The 23,125-nt window shown below is 40.2% G+C and overlaps 2 protein-coding genes and 2 non-coding genes across 4 annotated transcripts in view; 3 read left to right on the top strand and 1 right to left on the bottom strand.

Annotated features, from left to right (window-relative positions):
* Window positions 1-3,788: 3,788 nt before the first annotated feature.
* On the top strand, window positions 3,789-3,870 carry trnas-aga. Its single transcript has one exon. It is a non-coding gene; the product is annotated as a tRNA-Ser (tRNA).
* Window positions 3,871-4,947: 1,077 nt separating this feature from the next.
* On the top strand, window positions 4,948-5,029 carry trnas-uga. Its single transcript has one exon. It is a non-coding gene; the product is annotated as a tRNA-Ser (tRNA).
* Window positions 5,030-9,129: 4,100 nt separating this feature from the next.
* Window positions 9,130-23,125, top strand: part of LOC120536392 — a 53,347-nt gene continuing 39,351 nt past the window's right edge. The window contains exons 1-3 of the mRNA XM_039764715.1: window positions 9,130-9,934; window positions 17,346-18,760; window positions 21,155-21,255. Of these exons, the coding sequence (XP_039620649.1) occupies window positions 9,274-9,934; window positions 17,346-18,760; window positions 21,155-21,255 (2,177 nt within the window). The 5' untranslated portion in view covers window positions 9,130-9,273. The remainder of the gene's footprint in view (window positions 9,935-17,345; window positions 18,761-21,154; window positions 21,256-23,125) is intronic.
* LOC120536806 (zinc finger protein 283-like) overlaps window positions 21,343-23,125 on the bottom strand; it is a 4,493-nt gene continuing 2,710 nt past the window's right edge. The window contains exon 2 of the mRNA XM_039765302.1: window positions 21,343-22,116. Within this exon, the coding sequence (XP_039621236.1) occupies window positions 21,380-22,116 (737 nt within the window). The 3' untranslated portion in view covers window positions 21,343-21,379. The remainder of the gene's footprint in view (window positions 22,117-23,125) is intronic.

The raw sequence follows: 23,125 nt of genomic DNA, 5'->3' as shown, positions 1-23,125 counted from the left end.
GCCTGATTCTCAGCAGCACACTCTTACAAATAAAGGTGCCAGGGTGGTTCTTCAGAGTAGTGCCATATGTAGGGGAACCATTTTGGTTCCCAAAAGACCCATTCTAGAGAGAACCTTTAGATCTGTGACAGGCTCAATACTTTTATAAAACATGAATAGATGGCAACGGATTTGTGAGAATACCAATAAGTCACACATTTGAAAGGACTCTTGCTCTATACAGGCTAAGCTCTGGTTTTCTTAATCCGTTGGCAGCCTGAAGATTTCAGTTTTTTATTTTTTTCTATATTAGTAAGTTTTTCAAAGCAGAAAGAACCAACATTATATACTATCCATCCCATTATATCCTAACTACAGGGGTCTGATGGAGCCAATCCCAGGATGCAAGGCAGGAAACAAACCCCAGGCAGGGGACAATTTAGAATTGCCTATGTACTTAACCTGCATGTCTTTGGACTGTGAGAGGAAACCCACACAGGCACGGGGAGAACATGCAAACTCTACGCAGAGAGGACCTGGAAAGCGAACCCGGGCCTCCTAACTGCGAGGCAACAGCGCTACCCACTGCGCTACCGCCCATGTTATATATACGAAGGAAACAAAATGAATTACAATTGTTTTGTCAAACAAACCACACGACCCCAGTAATTACAAACCACACAACCTAATAAAGAACTATAAAGTGTAACTGTGTGCGTCCAGTGTTTTAGGGATGGGTTCCAGTTTACCCGAGACCCTACTCTTAATAACTGAACATGGTGGATGGGTATAGATAAATATATAAAAACATGTCATCCTCAGCTGATGAAACATTATCCGTTTTTCATGCTAAACTAATAACATTTTTGCGCTTATCCATCTGCTTTTGAAAAACAAATCGCTTGTACATTTCATGAAGATTTATAACATGCTTTACAAAACAGCATTAATCTTTCTGCGATCTTCCCCGAAGGATCTGTCTTGATGTAAAAACGTTCCGATGACGCTATGGATGGTTGCTCAGTTCCTAACCAATGTCTGGAAGCCATTTATCACCAATAATCGACAACAGAGCTGTCGACCGTTTCTCAATAATAAAACTGCGTGCTTTGAGCCCAACTAAACAGAAACAACTATTTTGAATAAGATATAGAAATCACCGAACTTAAAGTATATAGTTTAAGTGTTAGATGGTATATGTCTCAGTTATGAATAAGTGGCCAGCTACGAACAAGACTAACTGAACCATACCTCTCTTAAATGCTTTACTGAACAAGGTTTTGAGGGAGAGAGGAATAGTAGACTTCTTCCGATTTTGGCTCTCGTTTTCTCTTCGGTCCATTTCTGCATACGCCAATGATCCTCCTGAATGGCAGTGAAAGACGAACATATAAAACGTAGCGTGGTTTTATCATCGCAGTGGGCTGTACCATTTCTCTAGATTTTCTGCTGTGAAACTTGCATTTCATCCTATGGTGCTGATAGGGATGGGAGTGGGGGAGTGGGATGGTGGTTGTATCGGTACAACTGGCTACAGTAATCGACACCGAAAGAGAGTGGGGATTATGGGTTTAAAAGTATCATTATTGTTACATACACGCAATAAATAAATGATAAAAAATGGGCATGTTGCTAAACAGAGTACAGCGAAATTGTTACTCAGCATCTGCTTATCAACTTGCAACACGTCGCCTGTGCCATGATTAGTAGCCTAAGTATGAAGCACTTACCACGAAAAGGAGCCGTCTACGGGAAATGTTTGAATTGTGTCTGCGTCCCCTACTTGGTGAAATGAGTTTAGTTGATTGGTTAAAAAAAAATTGAGCCAATCAAACATGAATACCATACGCTGGACAACAGACGATCCGTAGGTCCTAAAAGTCTACTGAACGTTAAAATAATGAAGATAAAACGTAACATGTAGTGAAACATTTTATTTGTGGATACAAAACCTATAGGCATCTGCCATAAGAAAGCTCCTCCAAGGCACTTTTGGACAGGGCTTCCACTAAGAAGTTGCTAGAAAGTCGATATTCGCCCCTAGAATCATTTCCTACTCAGCCATCAGTGAAAAAGAGATGAGCCGTTCACGGCTGATGCCATAACCGGAGGCAGAAAAGACTTTAGACATCAAGTGCTAGAGTGTGGCAGACCGGTAGAGAATCGCAGAGGTGTATCCTGCAGTCTACTGGGCTTCTGCAAATATGATGGTTTAACTACTGTATAAAAAATGTCGATGATGATGATAATTAACAATAAATTATTATTATTATTTTTATTATTATTATTAATGTATTTACTTATTTTTAAGAATCATAGCTTTTCCCTGGATTGATGGTATTCAGAATTGTGTTGATGGCGTATTAAACAATTATGTAAAGACTGGGCAGCCCTAAACGAATGACGTTATTATTATTATTATTATTATTATTATTATTATTATTATTATTTTTTTTACATTTAAGTAAAAAAGGGAATTATAAATTCGACAGTAAACTAAAAACAAATGAAGATATTAACGTTTTATATAATTTACAGTTTTTATAAAAATATTATTTATTTATTTATTTAAGAATCATAGCTTTTCCCTGCATTGATGGCACTCAAGATTGTGTTGATGGCTCATTAAATTATGCAAAGGCTGGGCACCCCTAAACGAATGACGTTATTATTATTATTATTATTTATTATTATTATTATTATTATTATTATTATTATCCATCCATCCATGCATTATCTAACCTGCTATATCCTAAGGGTCACGGTGGTCTGCTGGAGCCAATCCCAGCCAACACAGGGCGCAAGCCCGGAAACAAACCCTGGGCTGGGCTCCAGCCCACAGCAGTATTATTATTATTATTATTATTATTATTATTATTATTATTATTATTATTATTATTATTTATATTTTTGACATTTAAGTAAAAAAAGAATTATAACTTCGACAGTAAACTGAAAAAATAAAGATATTAACGTTATATACAATTTAAAATTTTTATAAAAATTATGATTTATTTATTTATTTATTTTTTTTTAAGAATCATAGCTTTTCCCCGCATTGATGGCATTCAAGATTGTGTTGATGGCCTATTAAAAGGCTATGCAAAGGTTGCGCACCCTAAACGAATGACGTTATGGTTATTATTATTATTATTATTATTATTATTATTATGTATTTATATTTTATACATTTAAGTAAAAAAAAGCAATTATAACTTAGACAGTAATCTAAAAACAAACGAAGATCTTAACGTTATATAAAATTTACAATATTTATAAAAAATATATATTATTATTATTATTATTATTATTATTATTATTATTATACATTTATAAATAAAAGAGTGAATGTGGCATTTAACAGAAGTGTGCAGCCTCTTGCGAAACTCATTTAAAGACTTTCCGTATTCCGCGCTTTCTCGTTGTGTTTACCCGATGGAGTACATAATCAGTTTTGGTTCTCCCTCAGTGTTTTGCTACGTCGTTCATGCAGACAGGGCTGAGAGAATGTAACCGTGAGTAACTAAATAAGATGTAAAAATAGTTTCTGAGATTAAATGAAACTGAAATCTGCTAATAAACTGATTATAACGTGCTTCTTCCATGATACAATCGAATGGTAGAAATGATGCCTCAACAAGCGTTACAACATCATCTTGTTTGTTAAATATTAATATCAAAATGAATATAGTTTCGTTACTCCAATTGTAATTCTTCAGAAAACTTATAATGTACATAAATAACTTGACCATTTAAAATAACAAAATAAAGACTAAAAAACAAACAAATTCATAAGTGTAAGTCACCAAGTAGTCGTGGCCGAGTGGTTAAGGCGATGGACTAGAAATCCATTGGGGTCTCCCCGCGCAGGTTCGAATCCTGCCGACTACGGGAACTTTACTTATAACACAGTACATCACCTGAATGAATCGAATGTAAAACAAAAAATCTGAAATGTTTATGGTGCGTATGAACTTTCAACGTATTGTGACGAATGTCATGTATCGTATGTATGTGGTGTTGATGTTTAAAGTAATGTGTTCTATGAAGTTGTCTCCAAGTTAAACACTTTTCAACAATTGTTTTGATTCGGGAGAATGCCTAATTGCCTCTTCCACCCCGCACAATTTATGCTGAAAAAAAGAAGAAACAATATATATACAGACACTCACCGGTCACTTTATTAGGTTTCACCTTGCAAGTACCGGGTTGGACCTCCTTTTTCCTTCAGAACTGCCGTAATCCATCATGGCATAGATTCGAAAAGGTGCTGGAAACATTCCTCGGGGATTTTGGTCTGCATTCTCGTAGATTTGACGGCTGCACATCCAGGATGCAAATCTCCTGATCCACCACACCACAAAGGCATTCTTTTGGGTCGAGATCTGGTGATTATGGAGGGCATTTGAGTCCAATGAACTCATTGTCATGTTCAAGAAACCAGATTAAAATGATTTGAGCTTTGTGACGTGGCACGTTATCCTGCTGGAAGTAGCCTTCAAAAGATGGGTTCACTCCAGTCATAAAAGGATGGCCATGGTCAGCGACAATAGTAGACTGTGGCATTTTAACGATGTTCAATTGGTATTAAGGGCCCAAATTAGTGCCAAGGAAATATCCCGCACACCATCACATGGCTCTACACTTTCATATGGTTGATGGTAAATTCTGACCCTACCATCCGAAATCTAGCAGCAGAAATCAAGACTCACCACACTAGATAGATAGAGAGAGAGATAGATATCGCCAAAATGTTCTTGAATAACGATTATGTCAATTTTCTTTGCAAACATAGGATTTACGTTGGATTACGATATTGTTTTTCAGGTTTTAGTTACCTGGAGACCATGAAAACATAATAGGAATGAAGCGACATCATAATGCAATTTCAGAACCACCCATTATCACGTCATGGAACTGCCCCAAATGAAGAATGTCACTCTTCTTTTCTAAGGTGTTACTCACCAAGTAGTCGTGGCCGAGTGGTTAAGGCGATGGACTTGAAATCCATTGGGGTTTCCCCGCGCAGGTTCGAATCCTGCCGACTACGAAGAGGTACTTTTGGTAGTCAGTACAATTGAAAAAGTGAAATCACAGCTGCCATTAGCCACACGTTCGCGTGTGCTGCTCCAACAGGAGTTAATACTGCCACCCTTACACAAAGTGACACATAGCAGGGTACATGTAGCACCAGCTTCTGAAGTGTGAGTTGTTTCGACTTAAGCCAGAGGATCGAAAACAGCAATATATATTTCTTTTGTTATTATTTTGGAGCGTAAAAGAACATCTAAAGTCAAACCTTAACGTTGTACAGTAAAAAGGCACCATCACAAGTGAACGCATATAACATATTATTAAAACTTAAAATAACTGATATGATACTAAGCCGATTACAATGAAGTTCCTCGTTTGTATTTTGCCACTAAGCTAAGCTGCGCAATTCTGCCCAGCAGGTTGGACGATCTCCGGGAGTTTAGACCCCCAGTTTTAAACGACCTCACTCACCCAAAATAGGCGTGTCTGTGGGACGTAGAGTTACCGTCAGGATTTCAGTGGAGTCTTTGGAAAACAGTGACGATGGAGAAGAGTACTATGAAGTAAACGTGAGGAACTGGAGACGGCACTAATTGTAATTTAATGTGAAACAATGAAGGAGAAGCTTGCAAGAAACTTATGGCCGAGTTTCAAAGTTTGTGGAATCTGCGATCAATTACAAAAATCTTTTGTTTATGTGAATCACAAGGAGATAAAAGTGATGTTAGAAAACATACAATTACAATCGCCCCAGTTACTAAAAGAATATCCACAAAGTGCACCCGTGTTTAAAAATAAATAAATAAATAGAATACACACTTCTCAACCTACACTCACTCTAACTTTACTCATACTTACCTTTTCATTTCAAACATGGTATGAAATCAGATTTCTTGAACACTAATTATTTCAGAATTATTTTCTAATATTAGAAAATGCAAACAAAAAGTATACAGTTCCCACTAAGGTCCTTGCAATCTACTGGAGAATCGTCATCTTTATTAAATGGATTAAATGAAACTACCCTGTGGTTAATCCAAAAACCCTTCTGATAGCGTTAGATAGATAGATAGATAGATAGATAGATAGATAGATAGATAGATAGATAGATAGATAGATAGATAGATAGATAGATAGATATTTTAGCGTAGTTGGCAGGATTAAATAGATAGATAGATAGATAGATAGATAGATAGATAGATAGATAGATAGATAGATAGATAGATAGATAGATAGATAGATAGATAGATAGATAGATAGATAGATAGATAGATAGATAGATAGATAGATATTTTAGCGTAGTTGGCAGGCCTAGATGGATAGATAGATATTTTAGCATACACACACACACACACACACACACACATGTAGCAGATGACAGGGCCAATTTAGAATTGTAGTAACATTCCATAATCTTTATCTTTATTAGCAGCCTTGAAAATGACCACAAAATCCACCTAAATGCCATTTTACTGTTTTCATTTATTCTCATCACTAGAATCTCCACCACTTTCTTTCCTTTCTCTTATTCAACTCCTCTGAGCTATCCATCTATTTAATTTCTAACGGATGATTCATGTGACCACATAACTAAATTCTAACAGAGGATCTCACTAAAATACCTCCTGTTTAACAGGTACCCTAGGAAATATGTGCTTATAATTGAAAATGTAATGTGAATACTATTCTAAGTGGCAGCACTCGGTAAGACAATTGAGAAATCACTTGCTTCACTACAGCAATGCTAAATTAGCCCTAGTGTGTGCGCAGGCAAAAGGAGAGGGGGGTGCAGCTGGTACATCGCTCCGGGGCCTATGAAGCTCAAGGGGGCCCACGAAGCCCAATGTGTCCCATAATTTTTATTATAATTTGAACATTAATTTATTTAATTCATTTAATTTGAATTTTGCCCTGGGAGAGAAGTCATGTGGTCTACAAGGGTATTCCCCGGTCGGTGGGAAGTGACGAGGAGGAGGGAGTTCTGGGGGCTGTATGTATGTGTGTGTTTGCATGTGTGTGTGTGTTTGTGTGTGTGTGTGTGTGCACATGTGTTCCCCATGCGATGGACTGGTACCCTGTCCAGGGATTATTCCTGCTTTGCACCTTACACTTTTAAAAGTTAAGATACCAGAGCGGATATCTTGAGAGCAAGGCCATTAGGGAACTATTTTTGACTCCCAAAAGAACCAATTACATCAAAGTTCCAGACAGATCCTTTATTTTGATTGGTAACAGACCCTATTAGTAACTATGAATGGACAATAATGATTAGCAAAATAAGGAGAGTGGAGTTTGTGTCCTTGGGTGCTCCCAGTTTGAATGTTCTCCCCCTGTCCCTGAGGTTGGATTTCCTCCCACAGTTCAAAGACATGCAGGTTAGGTGGATTGCCATAGTTAAGTTGCCCCTGATATGTGTGTGTGTGTGTGTGTGTGTGTGTGTGTGATGTTACCCAGCAATGGGCTGTAATCTGTCCAGGTACTGCATCTGCTTTGTACCCAGTGACTGCTCAGATAGGTTCCAGGTTCCCTGCCCTGGATGAGTGGGATAGATGGATGGATAGTCCAATAAAGGACTCTTACAATACCACAGGCTAAGTTCGAGTTTAATTGGTGGTGATGACAATAAAGATCTATCTATCTATCTATCTATCTATCTATCTATCTATCTATCTATCTATCTATCTATCTATCTATTATATACTGCCTTATCTATCTATCTAACTATCTATCTATCTATCTGGTTGAAAAGAAACCAACTTACTGTACTAGTGGTACTCTATTTATGGTGACACAGTGACATTTGTTAAAATTGTTCACCCTTTGAGAAGATTTTTAAAGAGGTGGCAGTATCCACAGGCATGCTAAGAACAGGTGCCGGTATGGTAAAGCTTTGATCATCACCATATAATAACAGCAAATGAAGTACTTGACTGCGGGAGAGAGTGGGAGATGTCCCCCCACCATGAACATTCCTGAAGATAGGTGGTATTCACTAGTACACTAAGAATAGGTGCTGGTACTCCATGGTTTGACTGGAGAGGAAGTGCAGGACATTGAGTTATTTGGAGAAGGTTGATGAAGCACATCGGCCCCACATAGAAGTAGGAAAAGATGAAGATGAAGAAGAAGAAAAAAAAATGGATGACTATTGAAACTGTAAGAGGTTCCAGTAGTTCGTACCTGTGAGTACCGGCCCACTTCAAGCACTGGGTTTCATTGATCTGTTCGCATTCTGCTGGTAGCCCACTAGACATTAAAAATTTCTGTTTTGTCTACATTATCATAGCCGAAAGAACTATCTTCATATGGAAAGAAGAACTTTTCACAGAATTAAACGGTTTTGTAAAAGAATTGGTTCTCTGAGGAAACACATAGCCCAGTAAGGTGTAATTTTAGAACAACTATTTTTAAGAATGTATGCTTTCTGGCATAGGCTCCAATCTCTCCACGACCCTGCTCAGGATAAGTTTGGAAAATAGACAGATGGATAGATGGATAAGAGCCAGATCATTCTCTAACAGAATAATAGATTCGTATGGTGTTTGACCGATATGTCGCATGCTTAACTAAAAGCTTAGCTTGCATTTATATAACCATAAACTCGAATTTGTATGCGATTAAAAACACATGTATTACTTATGTGTGGATCGAACATCAAATCAGACAGCAACTTCGCGTTTTTCCTCAAATTTCGACCAATTTTTACGAGAGCATAACGATTATTCTAATGTTAGAAGTGGAGACATTGCAAGCGATCTCTCAGAAAATTCCAATGGCAGCTCAAAGCATCACAGACAGAGTAAAGTGAGTGGTCGGCGGAGATCGCACTGTTAGGGAGATGGGTCGCCAATATATATGACATACGTCAGGTAATGCCCACAACATCAGCCACAAAACTCCCTTTGAGTCAGATAACCCTCCCACAACTCTAATCTTATCTACAGTGTAACGGGGCCTTAATGTTAACTATAGGTGTAACGTGACTGACGTTGAAGGCGTTTCGTGATTTCTGGAGCATTACATGACCGACTTCATAAGTATTGCGGTCTGTAATTACATTCTGTTGCTTTTAAGACGGGCACTGCGCACACCGTAACATGTTTTGCGCATGCTCCGAACGGAAACCGACGGTTCTTTTCTCTGGCGGATCTGACGTTGAAAAACAGGTCGGATATGCGCACGGCAGTTCAGCTAGTGACTGTTTTCTGAAAGTCACAATTCCAAATACATACAGTAACAGAAAAGGATTAGCGATTTAACATGGATCAGGACGATTCCCACAGTTCACGGAGACAGCAACTTGTTGCCAGCGTTAAGAGGATAGCGAAATCAACTTCTCAAGATGTCCAGCGTCAGATTGCACAGCTGCAGAGGGGAGAGGTACCTGCTTACCTGCTTAAAAGTAATTCACTAGATTGGAAAGTCCTGAAGAACGAAGACAGGTTTGAGTACTGCGTGACTGTAATAACAGAGAAGGCGATTACGGCAGCGGCGGAGCTTATTATGCATGAATATGAAGGGCTTGTAGAAAAAGTATTTGCAACTTTCAATTGTAAAATATTCGAGGAGAAGCATGAAACTGACCACTTGAACCTTCAGCAAGAAAAAACCAGAAGCGACTTGCGGCCAGTGTGGGAATCCGTGTGTTGTAAAGAGGAGATTCTTCGCAAAGAAAGCAGCGGCGATCAAGCCGGAGATTACCGCGGTGAAGAACACCTTGGTGTTGGGAATCGGGAGCCAGAAATGGCTTACGACATAGCGAATGAAACATATGACTGTAAACGGGAGCCTGAAGTACATGACAGCATTGGGACACACAGAAATCGTCCTTTGACCAGATCAGCTTGTGTTATTTCACTTGTACCTAAAATTCGGAAAGAAATCCGTCCAGGTTTAACAAGTCGGCTGGCTGGATATCAAGGTGAGTTTAAGTTAATGTAATATATGTCGGTGTTGCCTATGGGCTACACATTACCTTTACATACCAGAATAACCATTTTATAAATGTATTTACAATGCACTCTTTAATATATTGACATAAAACAAAGTAATTCACCAGGTCGGCAACAACAAGGAGACTAACAGTGTGGCAAAGGACAAGCATCAGTACGGCAACCCATGGTGCCTAATAATAGGTCAGAGAAGTGTTTGATATTATGGATTTTGCATATATTGTCCTGCAATTACTTTAAAATAAAACGGAATACAGTTGGGAATTTGTTAAAGAAAATTTTCACACAATTGTTAGGAAAAGTTTCTCCACCATGGTGTGGTAATGAGTATGACTTTAGGAAACGTCAGAATGCTGGAAAACAGGATCACCGAGTATGTTGAGATGAATAACATGTTCTCCTCAACATTGTTTTAATATTCTAAAGTTCTACCTTCAGAAATGGTCACACGCATTCCGGTTTCTTGTTTTAGCTCTTGTAGGTTTTAAAACATACAGAAACAGGGCTAACCCTGAACACACTGGCATCTGTTGTGAAAAACGAGGATTGTGGCAAATTTTGGATGCCATTGTGAAAAACAAATCCCCTCCTTTTCCTCCAGGGGGCGCTCTCGTGGAGCACTTAGCCACAGGCTTATTCCACCACAGTGTGCTAAGAAGGTGTGTCAGGGGATCTTGTTTTCTGCCCACTGCTATCAGGCCATTCCATGCTTCCACCCAATACTCTTTAGGTTCATTTTGAAATTTCTGCACAGTATGCATCTATTTATCGATTGATTGATTGTGTTATCTGTTCTGCGTATCTGTATCCTGCTGTTGTATGCATCTAAATTTCCCCTCCGGATTAATAAGGTGTATCTAATCTATTCTAGTATACTTTTATGTCTAAGGTAATTCACCACAGGTAAAACTATACTGCTCAAAAGAATTAAAGGAACACTTTTTAATCAGAGTATAGCATAAAGTCAATGAAACTTATGGGATATTAATCTGGTCAGTTAAGTAGCAGAGGGGGTTGTTAATCAGTTTCAGCTGCTGTGGTGTTAATGAAATTAACAACAGATGCACTAGAGGGGCAACAATGAGATGACCCCCAAAACAGGAATGGTTTAACAGGTGGAGGCCACTGACATTTTTCCCTCCTCATCTTTTCTGTTTCTTCACTAGTTTTGCATTTGGCTACAGTCAGTGTCGCTACTGGTAGCATGAGGCAATACCTGGACCCTACAGAGGTTGCACAGGTAGTCCAACTTCTCCAGGATGGCACATCAATACGTGTCATTGCCAGAAGGTTTGCTGTGTCTCCATGCACAGTCTCAAGGGCATGGAGGAGATTCTAGGAGACAAGCAGTTACTCTAGGAGAGCTGGAGAGGGCCATAGAAGGTCCATAACCCATCAGCAGGACCAGTATCTGCTCCTTTGAGCAAGGAGGAACAGGATGAGCACTTCCAGAGCCCTACAAAATGACCTCCAGCAGGCCACTGGTGTGAATGTCTCTGACCAAACAACCAGAAAGACTTCATGAGGGTGACCCAAGGGCCCCATGTCCTCTAATGGGCACTGAGCTCACTGCCCAGCAGCATGCAGCTCGATTGGCATTCGCCATAGAATACCAGAATGGGCAGATGCACCACTGGTGCCCTGTGCTTTTTACAGATGAGAGCAGGTTCACCCTGAGCACGTGACAGAAGTGAAAGGGCCTGGAGAAGCCATGGAGAACATTATGCTGCCTGTAACATCCTTCAGCATGAGCAGTTTGGTGGTGGGTTAATGATTGTCTGGGGAGGCATATCCATGGAGGGTCACACAGACCGCTACAGGCTTGACAAAGGCACCTTGGCTGCCATTAGGTATCAGGATGAAATCTTTGGACCCATTGACAGACCCTATGCTGGTACAGTGGCTCCTGGTGCACGACAATTCCTGGCCTCATGTGGTGAGAGTATGCAGGCAGTTCCTGGAGGATGAAGGAATTGATACCATTGACTGGCCACCACACTTTCCTGACCTAAATCCAATAGAACACCTCTGGGACATTATGTTTTGGTCCATCAAATGCCACCAGGTTGCACCTCAGACTGTCCAGGAGCTCAGTGATGCCCTAGTCCAGATCTGGGAGGAGATCCCCCACAACACCATCTGTCATCTCATTAGAAGCATGCACCGATGTTGTCAGGCATGTATACAAGAACACAGGGGCCATACAAAGTGCTGCGTACAATTTTGAGTTGCTGCAATTAAATTTTGGCAAAATGGACTAGCCTGCCACATAATTTTTTCACTCTGATTTTTGGGGCGTCTTTGAATTCAGGGCTCTGTAGGTTGATCATTTTCATTTCCATCAAACGATGTGGCATCCTTTCGTTCCTAACACATTACCCGGTCTATATCAGTATAGATATCCAGGAGGATTTCTTTTTCCCATTGAGATCTGATGTGTTTTCAAAGTGTTCCTTTAATTTTTTTGAGCAGTTTATATACATTTTTGCCAATTTGTAGAATAAAGAAAATAATAAATATGATTACATTCTAAAACTCACTTATCCCGGTTCTGAGCTGTGTCAGGGCCTAAGCCTGTCCTGGCAGCAACATGGAAGAAGTCATAGTAAATTTACAAAAGGAAAGGCAGACCCATTTCTAGATGTTGACAGTCTGGAAGCCATCTTTCCAGAGTATAGAATTATTTGAAAACTGCAATGCGATGGCCGTCAGCTTCAATTATATTGGTAGTAAACTCGTAATTTTGTACAAATTATAATATAATCTTACTTGGATACAGGTTTAGTAAAAGTGGCTTTGCTTTAAACAAAAAGACTGCTTGGACAGCCGGTTAGCATCAGAAGCCATGTGGGAACAGAAATGATCAATTCAAAAGCCACGGTGTCTCATTTGTTTTCTTATTTGTAATAGTATAAAGGGATATTTCAGTGTGGGAGTCAGAGATGTGCATTATTCTCTTGTTTATGGTATAAAGATTAAAGAATCAATTCTATGTGACAGCAGACTATTTCCCTTCTTGAAGTGATGCCTTAGAGTAAAAGGGAATCCATTTCTACCTTTTTTTACAATATGGCAGCACATAACATTTCTTAGCTAGATGTGTGCACACAAATGACAATCTATAAGATCATGTTATACCTATGCTGTTCAAAATACTGGCGCTTTAATGGCACTATATGGTTCTTTACCAGGTTGTGCGGTTCCTCATAAAACTGCTAGTGGACAAAGTACCATTTTATTTTGAGACAGGTTCTTTGTATATTAAGTTGGATCTTTCTGCTTTGAAAATCCTATTAATACGTATTACAAAAACAAATTCTTTACTGTATGGTAGGCTTCAGGACATTAACAGATTAAGAAAACATGGACTACAACTACCTTCTGGTATTTCACCGATCTGTTATTATTTATTCACTGTTACTCATTGTATGGAGTCTCTTACAGATCTAAATAAATCAATGGTTCTTTCTGGAACCTTCATGTGGATGGGTCTCTTGGGAACCATAACACTCTGAAGAACCACTCTGGCACCTTTTATGTTTAATACTAGGCTGACCCGCCTTTTAAGGCGACCGACTTTTAAGTTGACCACTTCTTAAGGCAATTCAATATGTAGATCAATTTGATATTTTATACAAACTCATTAATTTGGTTATATTGCATTTGAGCGGTATTACTTTAATACTCGTAGTTTCTGTTATTTTTGTGATGAAATTGAAACTTTTTTTCTATATTGAGGTCGCCCTTTTGAACCCCCCTGATATTTACTACGCGGTGAGGCATTTGTACTCCATCAACATTAATTATTTCCAGAGACATAATTTTGTCTATTTTTCCAGCGCATGGCACAAAAGCAAGGAGCGATGGGAGCACCAGAACTCTGCTCACATCATGCCGCTTCATACCGCAAGCTGCAAGTAGTAAGTCTGTGATAAGCGGAATACCGCTACGCTTTCCACTCACGGGACGGAAAGACAATCCTGACCGCTTTTATATAGTAAGAAAGAAGAAGAAGATATCGCACAGTCTGGAGTAGAAAATCATCTTTTACCTGGAAACTACAAATTTCATCGTGAATTGCAAAATGGACGGAGTGTTTGTGAAACTCCGCGCCTGCGTAGCACTCACGGGACGGGAAGGACAATCCCGACTGCCGACCGCTTTTATATAGAAGGATATTACGACAATAGAACAATCTATAGAGAAGAACTGGCCATGTCTACAGTATCCACTGAATTCTTCCGAAATAACAGCAAGTCTAGTTCTGGAAGTCCCTGAAGTCCTATTGTCTAACACGCTCCTTGGTAGCTTTATCCATGTCTCTGTGGTTCTCTCTGTGTGTGGAATTTACTCATAACAAGTTTCCAACTGTATCCCCGTGTTCTTGATGAGCTTATTTTAAAGTCGCAGTTTCAATCCACTGGACTAATTCCCTTCTTAATTTTAAACACTTCAGTCAGGTCTCCTCTTAATCTTCTTTTCTTGAACTTTAATGGCTCAGCTCTTTTAATCTTTCCTCACACTTCAGCCCTTGTAGCCCTGGTGTCAGCCTAGTTGCTGTTCTCTGGACCTTTCTGTAGTGCTGTTATTTCCTTTTTGTAGCCTGGAGACCCAAACTGCACCCAGTACTCCAGATGAGGCCTCACCAGTGTGTTATAAAGGTTCAGCAGAACCTCCTGTGACTTGTGCTCCACACATCAGGGCGCTATATAAACTGATATTCTATTAGCCGCCTTAGTGGCTTCTGAACACTGTCTGGCAGTTGATTGTGTTGAGTCTACTTATACTCCTAAGGCACAGGTGTCGAACCCCTAGGCCTGGAGGGCCCCAGTGGCTGCAGGTTTTCATCCTAACCATCTTCTTCATTAGTGACCAGTTTTTGCTGATAATTAACTTCTTTTGCTTTAGTTTTAATTAACTTGTCTTAGACCTGTGACGATTTGGGTTCAGGCTCCACACTCCCATTACTGTAGGAAGCACTTGAACCCAACACCGTCGATAATGTAACCGAGTGAGCTAGTCAATGGAGGCAAATTAGTGAGCAAGGGGAAGGTAAAAAGTGCAAAAGTGCTTTTATTTAAAAACCAACAAAAACAGTGTTCCATAAATAGTGCAGTTTCAATTCAAAAGTTCTTCATCAAATAATCCATAAAAGAACGTGGGGGATAAAACCAATAAATAGAAAAAAACACATCCTTAAAACCAGAGGTTAAAATCTTCTCTTGGAAGCAGTCTTAAAAACAACAAACAAGCTCCGTGCTTATTTTCTGTTAGCGTCTCACCTGCTTATCCCGTTTGGGCCAAGCAGCAGGCAAGACGCTCTTTGCAGCTGCCCTCTTCTAGACACACACACGAGACTGGAGACCTCCCGATCCCTGGCTCCGGTATGGCACTCATCCCAGTCCCGGAGAACTTGGTTTCCACCAACGGCCAGGTCGCTCACATTGGGGATTCCCACCACCAAGTCTCCCGACTTCCGCTGCCTTTCAATGGCCTCTCTGCGGCCAGTCGCCTTCCCGGTCACTCCGCTACCTGATCGCTCAGCGGGAGTGACATCAACACAAACACCTGGGTGTCGGCCTAACACCCAGCTTCCACGCAGCTGTCCACGAGCGCTCGATCGCGCGCTCACCACACTCACGCACCGCCTGCTTCCTCTCCTGCTCCCGGTAACCTCCGTCCTCTCCTTTCCTTTTTTCTCTCTCCATTTTTTTTCCCCCCTTCCACACCGACTCGCGCTTCTTTTTAAAACGTGAGGGGCCATCACAGCTGTAGCATTAGCCACGGGAGCAATCACAAATGTGGGCAGTTCCTCACCTGTGCACATGGTGAGAAACGCCCACATCGACGACTGCCCCGCGGCTCGCTACAACATCGCCCCCCCTCACGAAGCCGCCTCGGGTGCGGTGATTATTTAAAAATGGCCTTCGCTCAATGAGCTGTGGACCCATAACACCACAAGGCCCCTTAGTTTTCTCTTTTTTAATTAGCAGACAAACACGAGCTGCCACATGACCAGCTCACCTGTGCCCATCACACAATATGTGAAAATAAAGAAAAGTGAAGGTCTCGGTAAGGTTGATCTCTCAGGTCACCAAAACATTTTGACGAACAGAAAATCAACAGTTTTGGAAATGTCTGCTGTGGCAGAATGAGAGCAGCAACAGACCACACAATTAAATAACGGGCCTTAATTAATTAACAGCAAGAATCAGCTTCTCATTAATAGATTGATTGGAGTTTGAAATCCCAGTTTAGCTACTCATCTGTTGGCTCGTTTCACGTCTCATTTCTGTTTGGCTGCCATTTCATGAAGAAACGAATCAATTCAGAGGATTGAATCCTTATAAACAGAGCTATTAAAATGAAGGGACAAGGAGTTAATGAAAAGCGAAAACTGGTCAATGATTAGGAAAAAGGTCAGAATGAAAACCTGCAGCCACTGCGGCCCTCCAGACCTGGAGTTTGACACCCCTGTCCTAAGGTATACTTTTGATTTTTAGACCTCCTATTGCGTATACAAACATAACATTTTGATTACCTACATGTCATAATTTACATTTACTGACATCTCCCACAAATCTGCCCAAGCCTATATGCTGTCCAAGTCCCTCTGTGATTATTCAACAGATTGTAGATCATCTGCCAATCCACCTAGCTTGGTATCTGCAAACTTAACCAGCCTGTTTTTTTTGTGCTTCTACCCAAGTCATTTGTGTTCATTAAAAATAGCAGCGGTCTTAAAGCTGACCCCCTGTGGAACACCATTCTTAACATCACCCAATTCTGATGAGGTTCCTCACACCATAACCCTCTGCTTGCTGTGCGTAAGCCAATTTTGCACCCTTCTACAAACAACACCCTGAACTCCCACTTCTATTAGTTTATGGGAATGTACTTTACTGAAATCTCGAGTCTCATCGACTGGTTTGTATTTGAGATACTTCTCAATGTAAATGAGCAGAATAATTTAGGGGTGATGATTTGCTACCGGGGCGGCACGGTGGCGCAGTTGTAGCGCTGCTGCCTCGCAGTTAGGAGACCTGGGTTCGCTTCCCAGGTCCTACCTGCGTGGAGTTTGCATGTTCTCCCCGTGTCTGCGTGGGTTTCCTCCGGGCGCTCCGGTTTCCTCCCACAGTCCAATGACATGCAGGTTAGGTGGATTGGCGATTCTAAATTGGCCCTAGTGTGTGTTTGTGTGTGTCCTGTGGTGGGTTGGCACCCTGCCCAGGATTGGTTCCTGCCTTGTGCCCTGTGTTGGCTGGGATTGGCTCCGTGACCCTGTGTTCGGATTCAGCAGGATGGATGGATTTGCTACCGCATACATTTCCTGTTTTGTTTTTCCTTTTGATACTCTTAGACTTTTGTCTTTTCTCACAGGACCTACCGAAGCCTCTTTGCAGCTTGAAGTGGGCCTTAGCCACATGGGCAGTGCAAACATCTCCTCTTTGGAAAATGAAGAAGGATCTCCCAAATATGTTTCGAATAACATGGAGCAACCCGATACGTTTTCAGACTGTAATTCAGAGCGAGGATCAATGAACACCGAGGCAAAAGAGTCAATTGGGGTGAAAGAAGAGGCCTCCGAAGTCGATTTAGATTCTGATACTAAGGGGAAAGTTTTTGTTGCAAACTGTGTAGATGAAAACATCTTCAGCATGAGTGCAACACAACATAGCAGCTCTCTGCCCACTGCTGAAGAACACCATTTATGTAACGGTGGGCATGAGGAAATGGAGAGAACAGGAAAGAAGCGTATAAAGACCGAGTGTTTAAAAGAGTTGCAGCAAGCCCATGCTTTAGATGAGATGCACGTCAATGAGAAAAGCACAGAGACCCCCACAAAGTTAGATGATGCCCAAAACAGAAACCAGAAAGCGGGAAACAGCAAAGCTGGTACTGCTTTGGGAAAGCCCTTTATTCAAATGATAAACCTAAAATTAATGCAAACTGAAAACAACCCATGCCAAAGCACAGAATTTGGGAAGATTGGCTACATTAAGGTATGTGAAGATGTTCACCCAGGAGAAAAAGTGCACCAATATCCTATAAGCAAGCAACCTTTCATCCCACCTGCAACCCTTAATGAACGTCAAAAAAACCACCCAGCAAAAAAGCCACACCAGTGCAGTGAATGTGGCAAGGCTTTCCAACAGGCGGCACACCTTAAAATACATAACAGCATTCACACCGGAGAAAAACCGTTTCAGTGTAATGAATGTGGAAAAACTTTCAGCCTGGCTTTGTACCTTAAAAGACATAAAAGAGTTCATATGGGGAAGAGTTTTCACCCATGTACTGAATGTGGAAAGAGTTTTTGCTATGCCGAAAAGCTCATAAGACACAAGAAACTTCACTCGGGTGAAAAGCCCTACCAGTGTACTGAATGCGGGAAGGCGTTCAGCCAGGCTTGGAACCTGAAATCACATAAGATGATTCACACCGGAGAAAAACTGTACAAGTGCACTCAGTGCGAAAAGGCTTTTTACCATAATACAGAACTCAGACGACATCAAAGATCTCACACAGGAGAAAAGCCATTCCAGTGTAATGAATGTGGAAAGGCCTTCGGCAGGTTCTCTTCTTTAAAGGCACACAGGAGGATCCACACCGGAGAAAAACCGTACAAGTGTGCCGAATGTGGAAAAACGTTTACCTGGTTTATGTCTTTTAAAAAACATAAGGATATTCACACAGAAGAAAAGCTGTACCAGTGCAGTGAATGTGGAGTAACTTTCACTTATTCTGTATCCTTAATGAAACATAAGAGAATTCATACTGGGAAGAAGGCACATTAAGGTGGTGCACATGGAAGGAACTTTAGACAGATTTCTGTCCTTAAAGCACATAAGAGACATTGCATATGAAAAACGCTGCAACAGTGCAGAAAATGTGGAAATACTTTCAGCATTCACACGGGCGGAAAACTGCTTCAGTTTACTAAGTATGGAGATATTGAATCAAAATGGTGCAGGCATTAGCATTGCTTTCAAGTCCTGTGCCTGCTCACTCCCTATCTGGCTGGAGTTTGAATGTGGAGACTTGAATTCAATTAATTGCCCATTCTGTGCATTGCTGGGCAGTGTGATGGATTGGCATCCTGTGTCCGTCTTTGGATCCTTCCATGTGCTGATGCAGACAGAACAGACCCCCATGACCCTGAAATTAGCAGATTAGTGAATGCTAAAAAGAGAACTGATGAATCTTTCTTCACCTACAGACGCCCCACAGCCGCTGGACCCCAGCGTCCTCCCTACTACAGAATTTGGAGTCATAGAATACTGACCATGCTTAATCTTTATGGTTTGAAATCATGGTGGTTCCAACTGGTTTGTGACTAAGTCAGGGAGGTGGACAGTAACATGTCACATTACAGGATGATCTGAGTAGATAACAGTTTAAGACCTGTCTGAAATCAAGTTAGTGGAGGTTTACATCTGGCCCAACATTGCGATGATTATCATGTAATGTGTGCCCAGCAGTAAATGATGGCTCGTTTTTACACAGTGACTAATATAGGGAATGGAAACGCAACCAGGAAACTTGTGATTGGAAGTTTGGTTCCTTAAGTACTTCAAAGCACTGGTTGTGGCAGGTTTTTGTGTAAAGCTTAATAGTATCTAAAAAGAGCAAAGGCCAGAGTGGGGAAAGAAGGGTCACTTAGGACATATTGGAAAATATTCATTAAAGAGTTACACATAATCCACCTTAATCAAAGGATAAGTGTCTGTATGTCCATCCGGTTACTGTGTCTGTCATTCCAACAGATGGCACATCACGAACATTTTTGTAATAAAATGCACAGCATTTGTCATTCCAACAGATGGCACATCAAACATTTTTGTAATAAAATGCACAGCATTTGTCATTCTAACAGATGGCACATCACAAACATTTTTGTAATAAAATGCACAGCATTTGTCATTCTAACAGATGGCACATCACAAACATTTTTGTAATAAAATGCACAGCATTTGTCATTCTAACAGATGGCACATCACAAACATCTGTAGTAAAAGAATGCATTGCATTAGTCATTAGAACGGGTCACACATCACAAACTTTAACACTGCTTTTACAAATCCCATACCAAATGGCATATAATAGAGACACAGGAATTGCATGGTGTACTGTGAACGTTAACACTAACATCTACATTGATTTTTTTTTTTTTAAGATTTCACCCCTTTTCAGAAGGGTGGCACAGCTAGTTAAACAAATAAATTACTACATAATACAGCCCCAACACAGGTACCATAAACACCAATGATATAGCAAATATAATGTTGTTCAGAAAGCTTATTTTCTTCCTTCCAGGTTGATTTAATTTTTGAACTTTTAATTTGCAATGAGTTTTAAACATTGACGATACCAATTCACTTCTAATCATTTAATGCTCTCATTTCTTCAAAGCTACAACACCACATTGAGAATAAAAATGAATAGTAATATTAAGTAATGTGTCTTCATACTAAATTCAGGCTTTAGAAAAGAAGGATCATAAACGGAAGTGACCATGTGGTTAGCATTGCTGCCTTACATACTTGTCGTCATTGACTCTGTGGAGTTTCCATGTTCTCCCAGTGTCTTTGTGGGGTCTTCTCCAAATACTTCAGTTTCTTCACATATCCCACACAATTATACATTGTGTTACCCGACTACCTGTGGGTGTGTGCTGTAGTACTCCATAACTGAATAGAATTCCTGCTTTCACACCTGACATTGGCCTCAGCTTAACCCCCGACTCTAAACTTAAATTCGATACATTCAGAGGGCAGATTATGTTTTACAGTATGGGTTATTATGTGAATTGAAACTGAATGAGCATTCTTGAACAATCCCTTGACCACAGACAACAAACAGGTGAGACCAGAAGTACAATAAATAGTATATTTATTGAGGCAATTTAGGTACAAAAAAACCCAAAATGATATAATGAAATGTGTTCCACACAATGATGACCTGTGTAAGCTCGACTAGACATGTCCTCCTTGACAGCTCAGATCACTCCTTCTCTTGCCTCTTTTCCGCTCCTAATTCCAAGCTACTTGCCTGAAGGTTAGGAAGGTCCTTACAGTCCACTGCTTAGAAGGACTTCTGGTGAAGTCCCTGAGTGGACAGACAGCACTTCCTGAATGAAACCAAACTTATACCCTATGTGAGCCTATGTGTCCCAGCCTCCATTTTAGGTTCTGGTTATTACCACACAGCAGCCCAACTACTGCTCACTACTGGGCTGGGGAACTGACATTCTGGAAGTTAAACCTCCCAGCAGTTACGGAGTCTCCAGGTATCCCAACACACAGCAGTTCCTATTAGTGCGATTGTGTGATTAGTTCACATATTCTTTCCTCAATCAGTGAATTTTTTGAGGTGATATCAGGCCTGAAAGACTTTGTGCATTCAGTACTTTCTTATGGTTCTTCTCTGGCATGGACCTTTGAATGATTCCTGAAAGTGTTATAATGCCTGAAAGTCTTTCCACATTGATCACAACCATACGGCTTTTCTCCAGTGTGAGTTCTCTGATGTATTTTTAACGATACCGGCCATCTGAAAGTCTTTCCACAGTCGCCACATTCGTAAGGTTTTTCTCCTGTGTGAATTGTCTTATGTATTTTAAGGGTGGCAGTGGTGCAGAACATTTTCCCACATTCACTACATCTGTTAGTGCCTTCCCCAGTGTGACTTTTCAGCTTAAAGTTAAGCATTTTAAAATTTGTGGAAGGCTGTGTGCTTCCAGTGCAGATCTGATGCTCATCAATACCATTTCCACCACTGGGCCCACAGTTTTGTTGAGTTGAGACAGGAAGGCCTTTATGTTTAGATGCAATTATATTGGATAGGTCTCCATCTACACAATCTCTCATTAACTTCACGTTAATATTGGGAAACAGACCCCTTTCAAAAGCCTTGTCTTTTAAGTTAAAGAAGACTCCTGCTTTAGCATCAAGAGATTTTGGCCTCACTTCTTTGTCTAAATTACCAGTTAAGTTTAATTGTGTGTCTTGTTGCTTAGTGTAAACAGAGATCTGTTGTGGTTCTGCTCCATCATCTTTCAAAGAATTATGGTCTGCAGCTGTCAGTTCTGAGTGGCTCAGTCCAACATGAACCATTGTCTCTACAGCATGGAAAGGCTCTTCAGAAGGTCCTGCAAGATAAGAAAACATGCAATTAGCATTATCTGTCTACCCAGAGTCAGACCCCCTAAACTAAATATAGAGCCTGCTGGAGCCCATCCAACGTGAGAGGTCAGGGAAAGAATCAGATGTGATAAGGGTAGAACAGGGTTTTACAGTCTGATCCATAAGTATTTGGACAGTGACACAATTGGTTCATAATTTTCACTGTACATCACTACAATGGATTTGAAACAAAGCAATCAAGATGTGATTCAGACTTTCAGCTTTAGTTTGAGGGCTTTAACAAAAATATTGTATGAGATGTTTAGAAAAGACAGACATTTTAATACATGGTCCCCACATTTTCAAAGGCTCAAAAAAACAATGTAGGTGAATGTACTGTATATGTGTGCATATATATATATATATATATATATATATATATATATACATACACAGAGAGAGAGAGAGAGAGAGGGGTGGTCCAGATCTAATTATGCAATTTTCATTATGCTATAACTTAAGTTTATTACATAGAGAATTCACAAAAAAAATATTTTTGTTGCCGATAGATGGCATCACCTGCCCTGAATTCCAAAATGGTGGGCAAATATATATATATATATATACAGTATATAATTTGCCATTCTCTAACTTATGAAGATCACACTTTTCCCTCATTAAAATTGTGTGTTCTTTAATCTTTCCCATGAATCAATAAGACAATTGGACCTCTGTGTCACCTCATTTTGTTACCCCATTGACACAGGCAGTCATGAACTACTGCTTGAAATTTTCCAGCACACTCTGATCAAGTGAAAAATAGACAGATATTCATGGGAAACGTGCTACAGTTACACTTGGTTCAACAACACTTCTAGGCTTGCCAATAATTGTGTCACATGCGGTTTTGTTAAAAATAATTTATTTTATTAAAAAGAAATTATTTTTTTAAGAAAAAAACAATACTTCAATTAATGGCTGGATTTCTCTGTCATTTTCTTTGGGGTGAGACTAAGGTAGTGGTTCTTAAACAAT

Source organism: Polypterus senegalus, chromosome 10 (genome assembly GCF_016835505.1).
Source record: "Polypterus senegalus isolate Bchr_013 chromosome 10, ASM1683550v1, whole genome shotgun sequence".
In the NCBI taxonomy this organism is placed as follows: domain Eukaryota; kingdom Metazoa; phylum Chordata; class Cladistia; order Polypteriformes; family Polypteridae; genus Polypterus; species Polypterus senegalus.
Note: the sequence above shows the minus strand (reverse complement) of the source record. Positions and strands in the feature narration are given on the sequence as shown.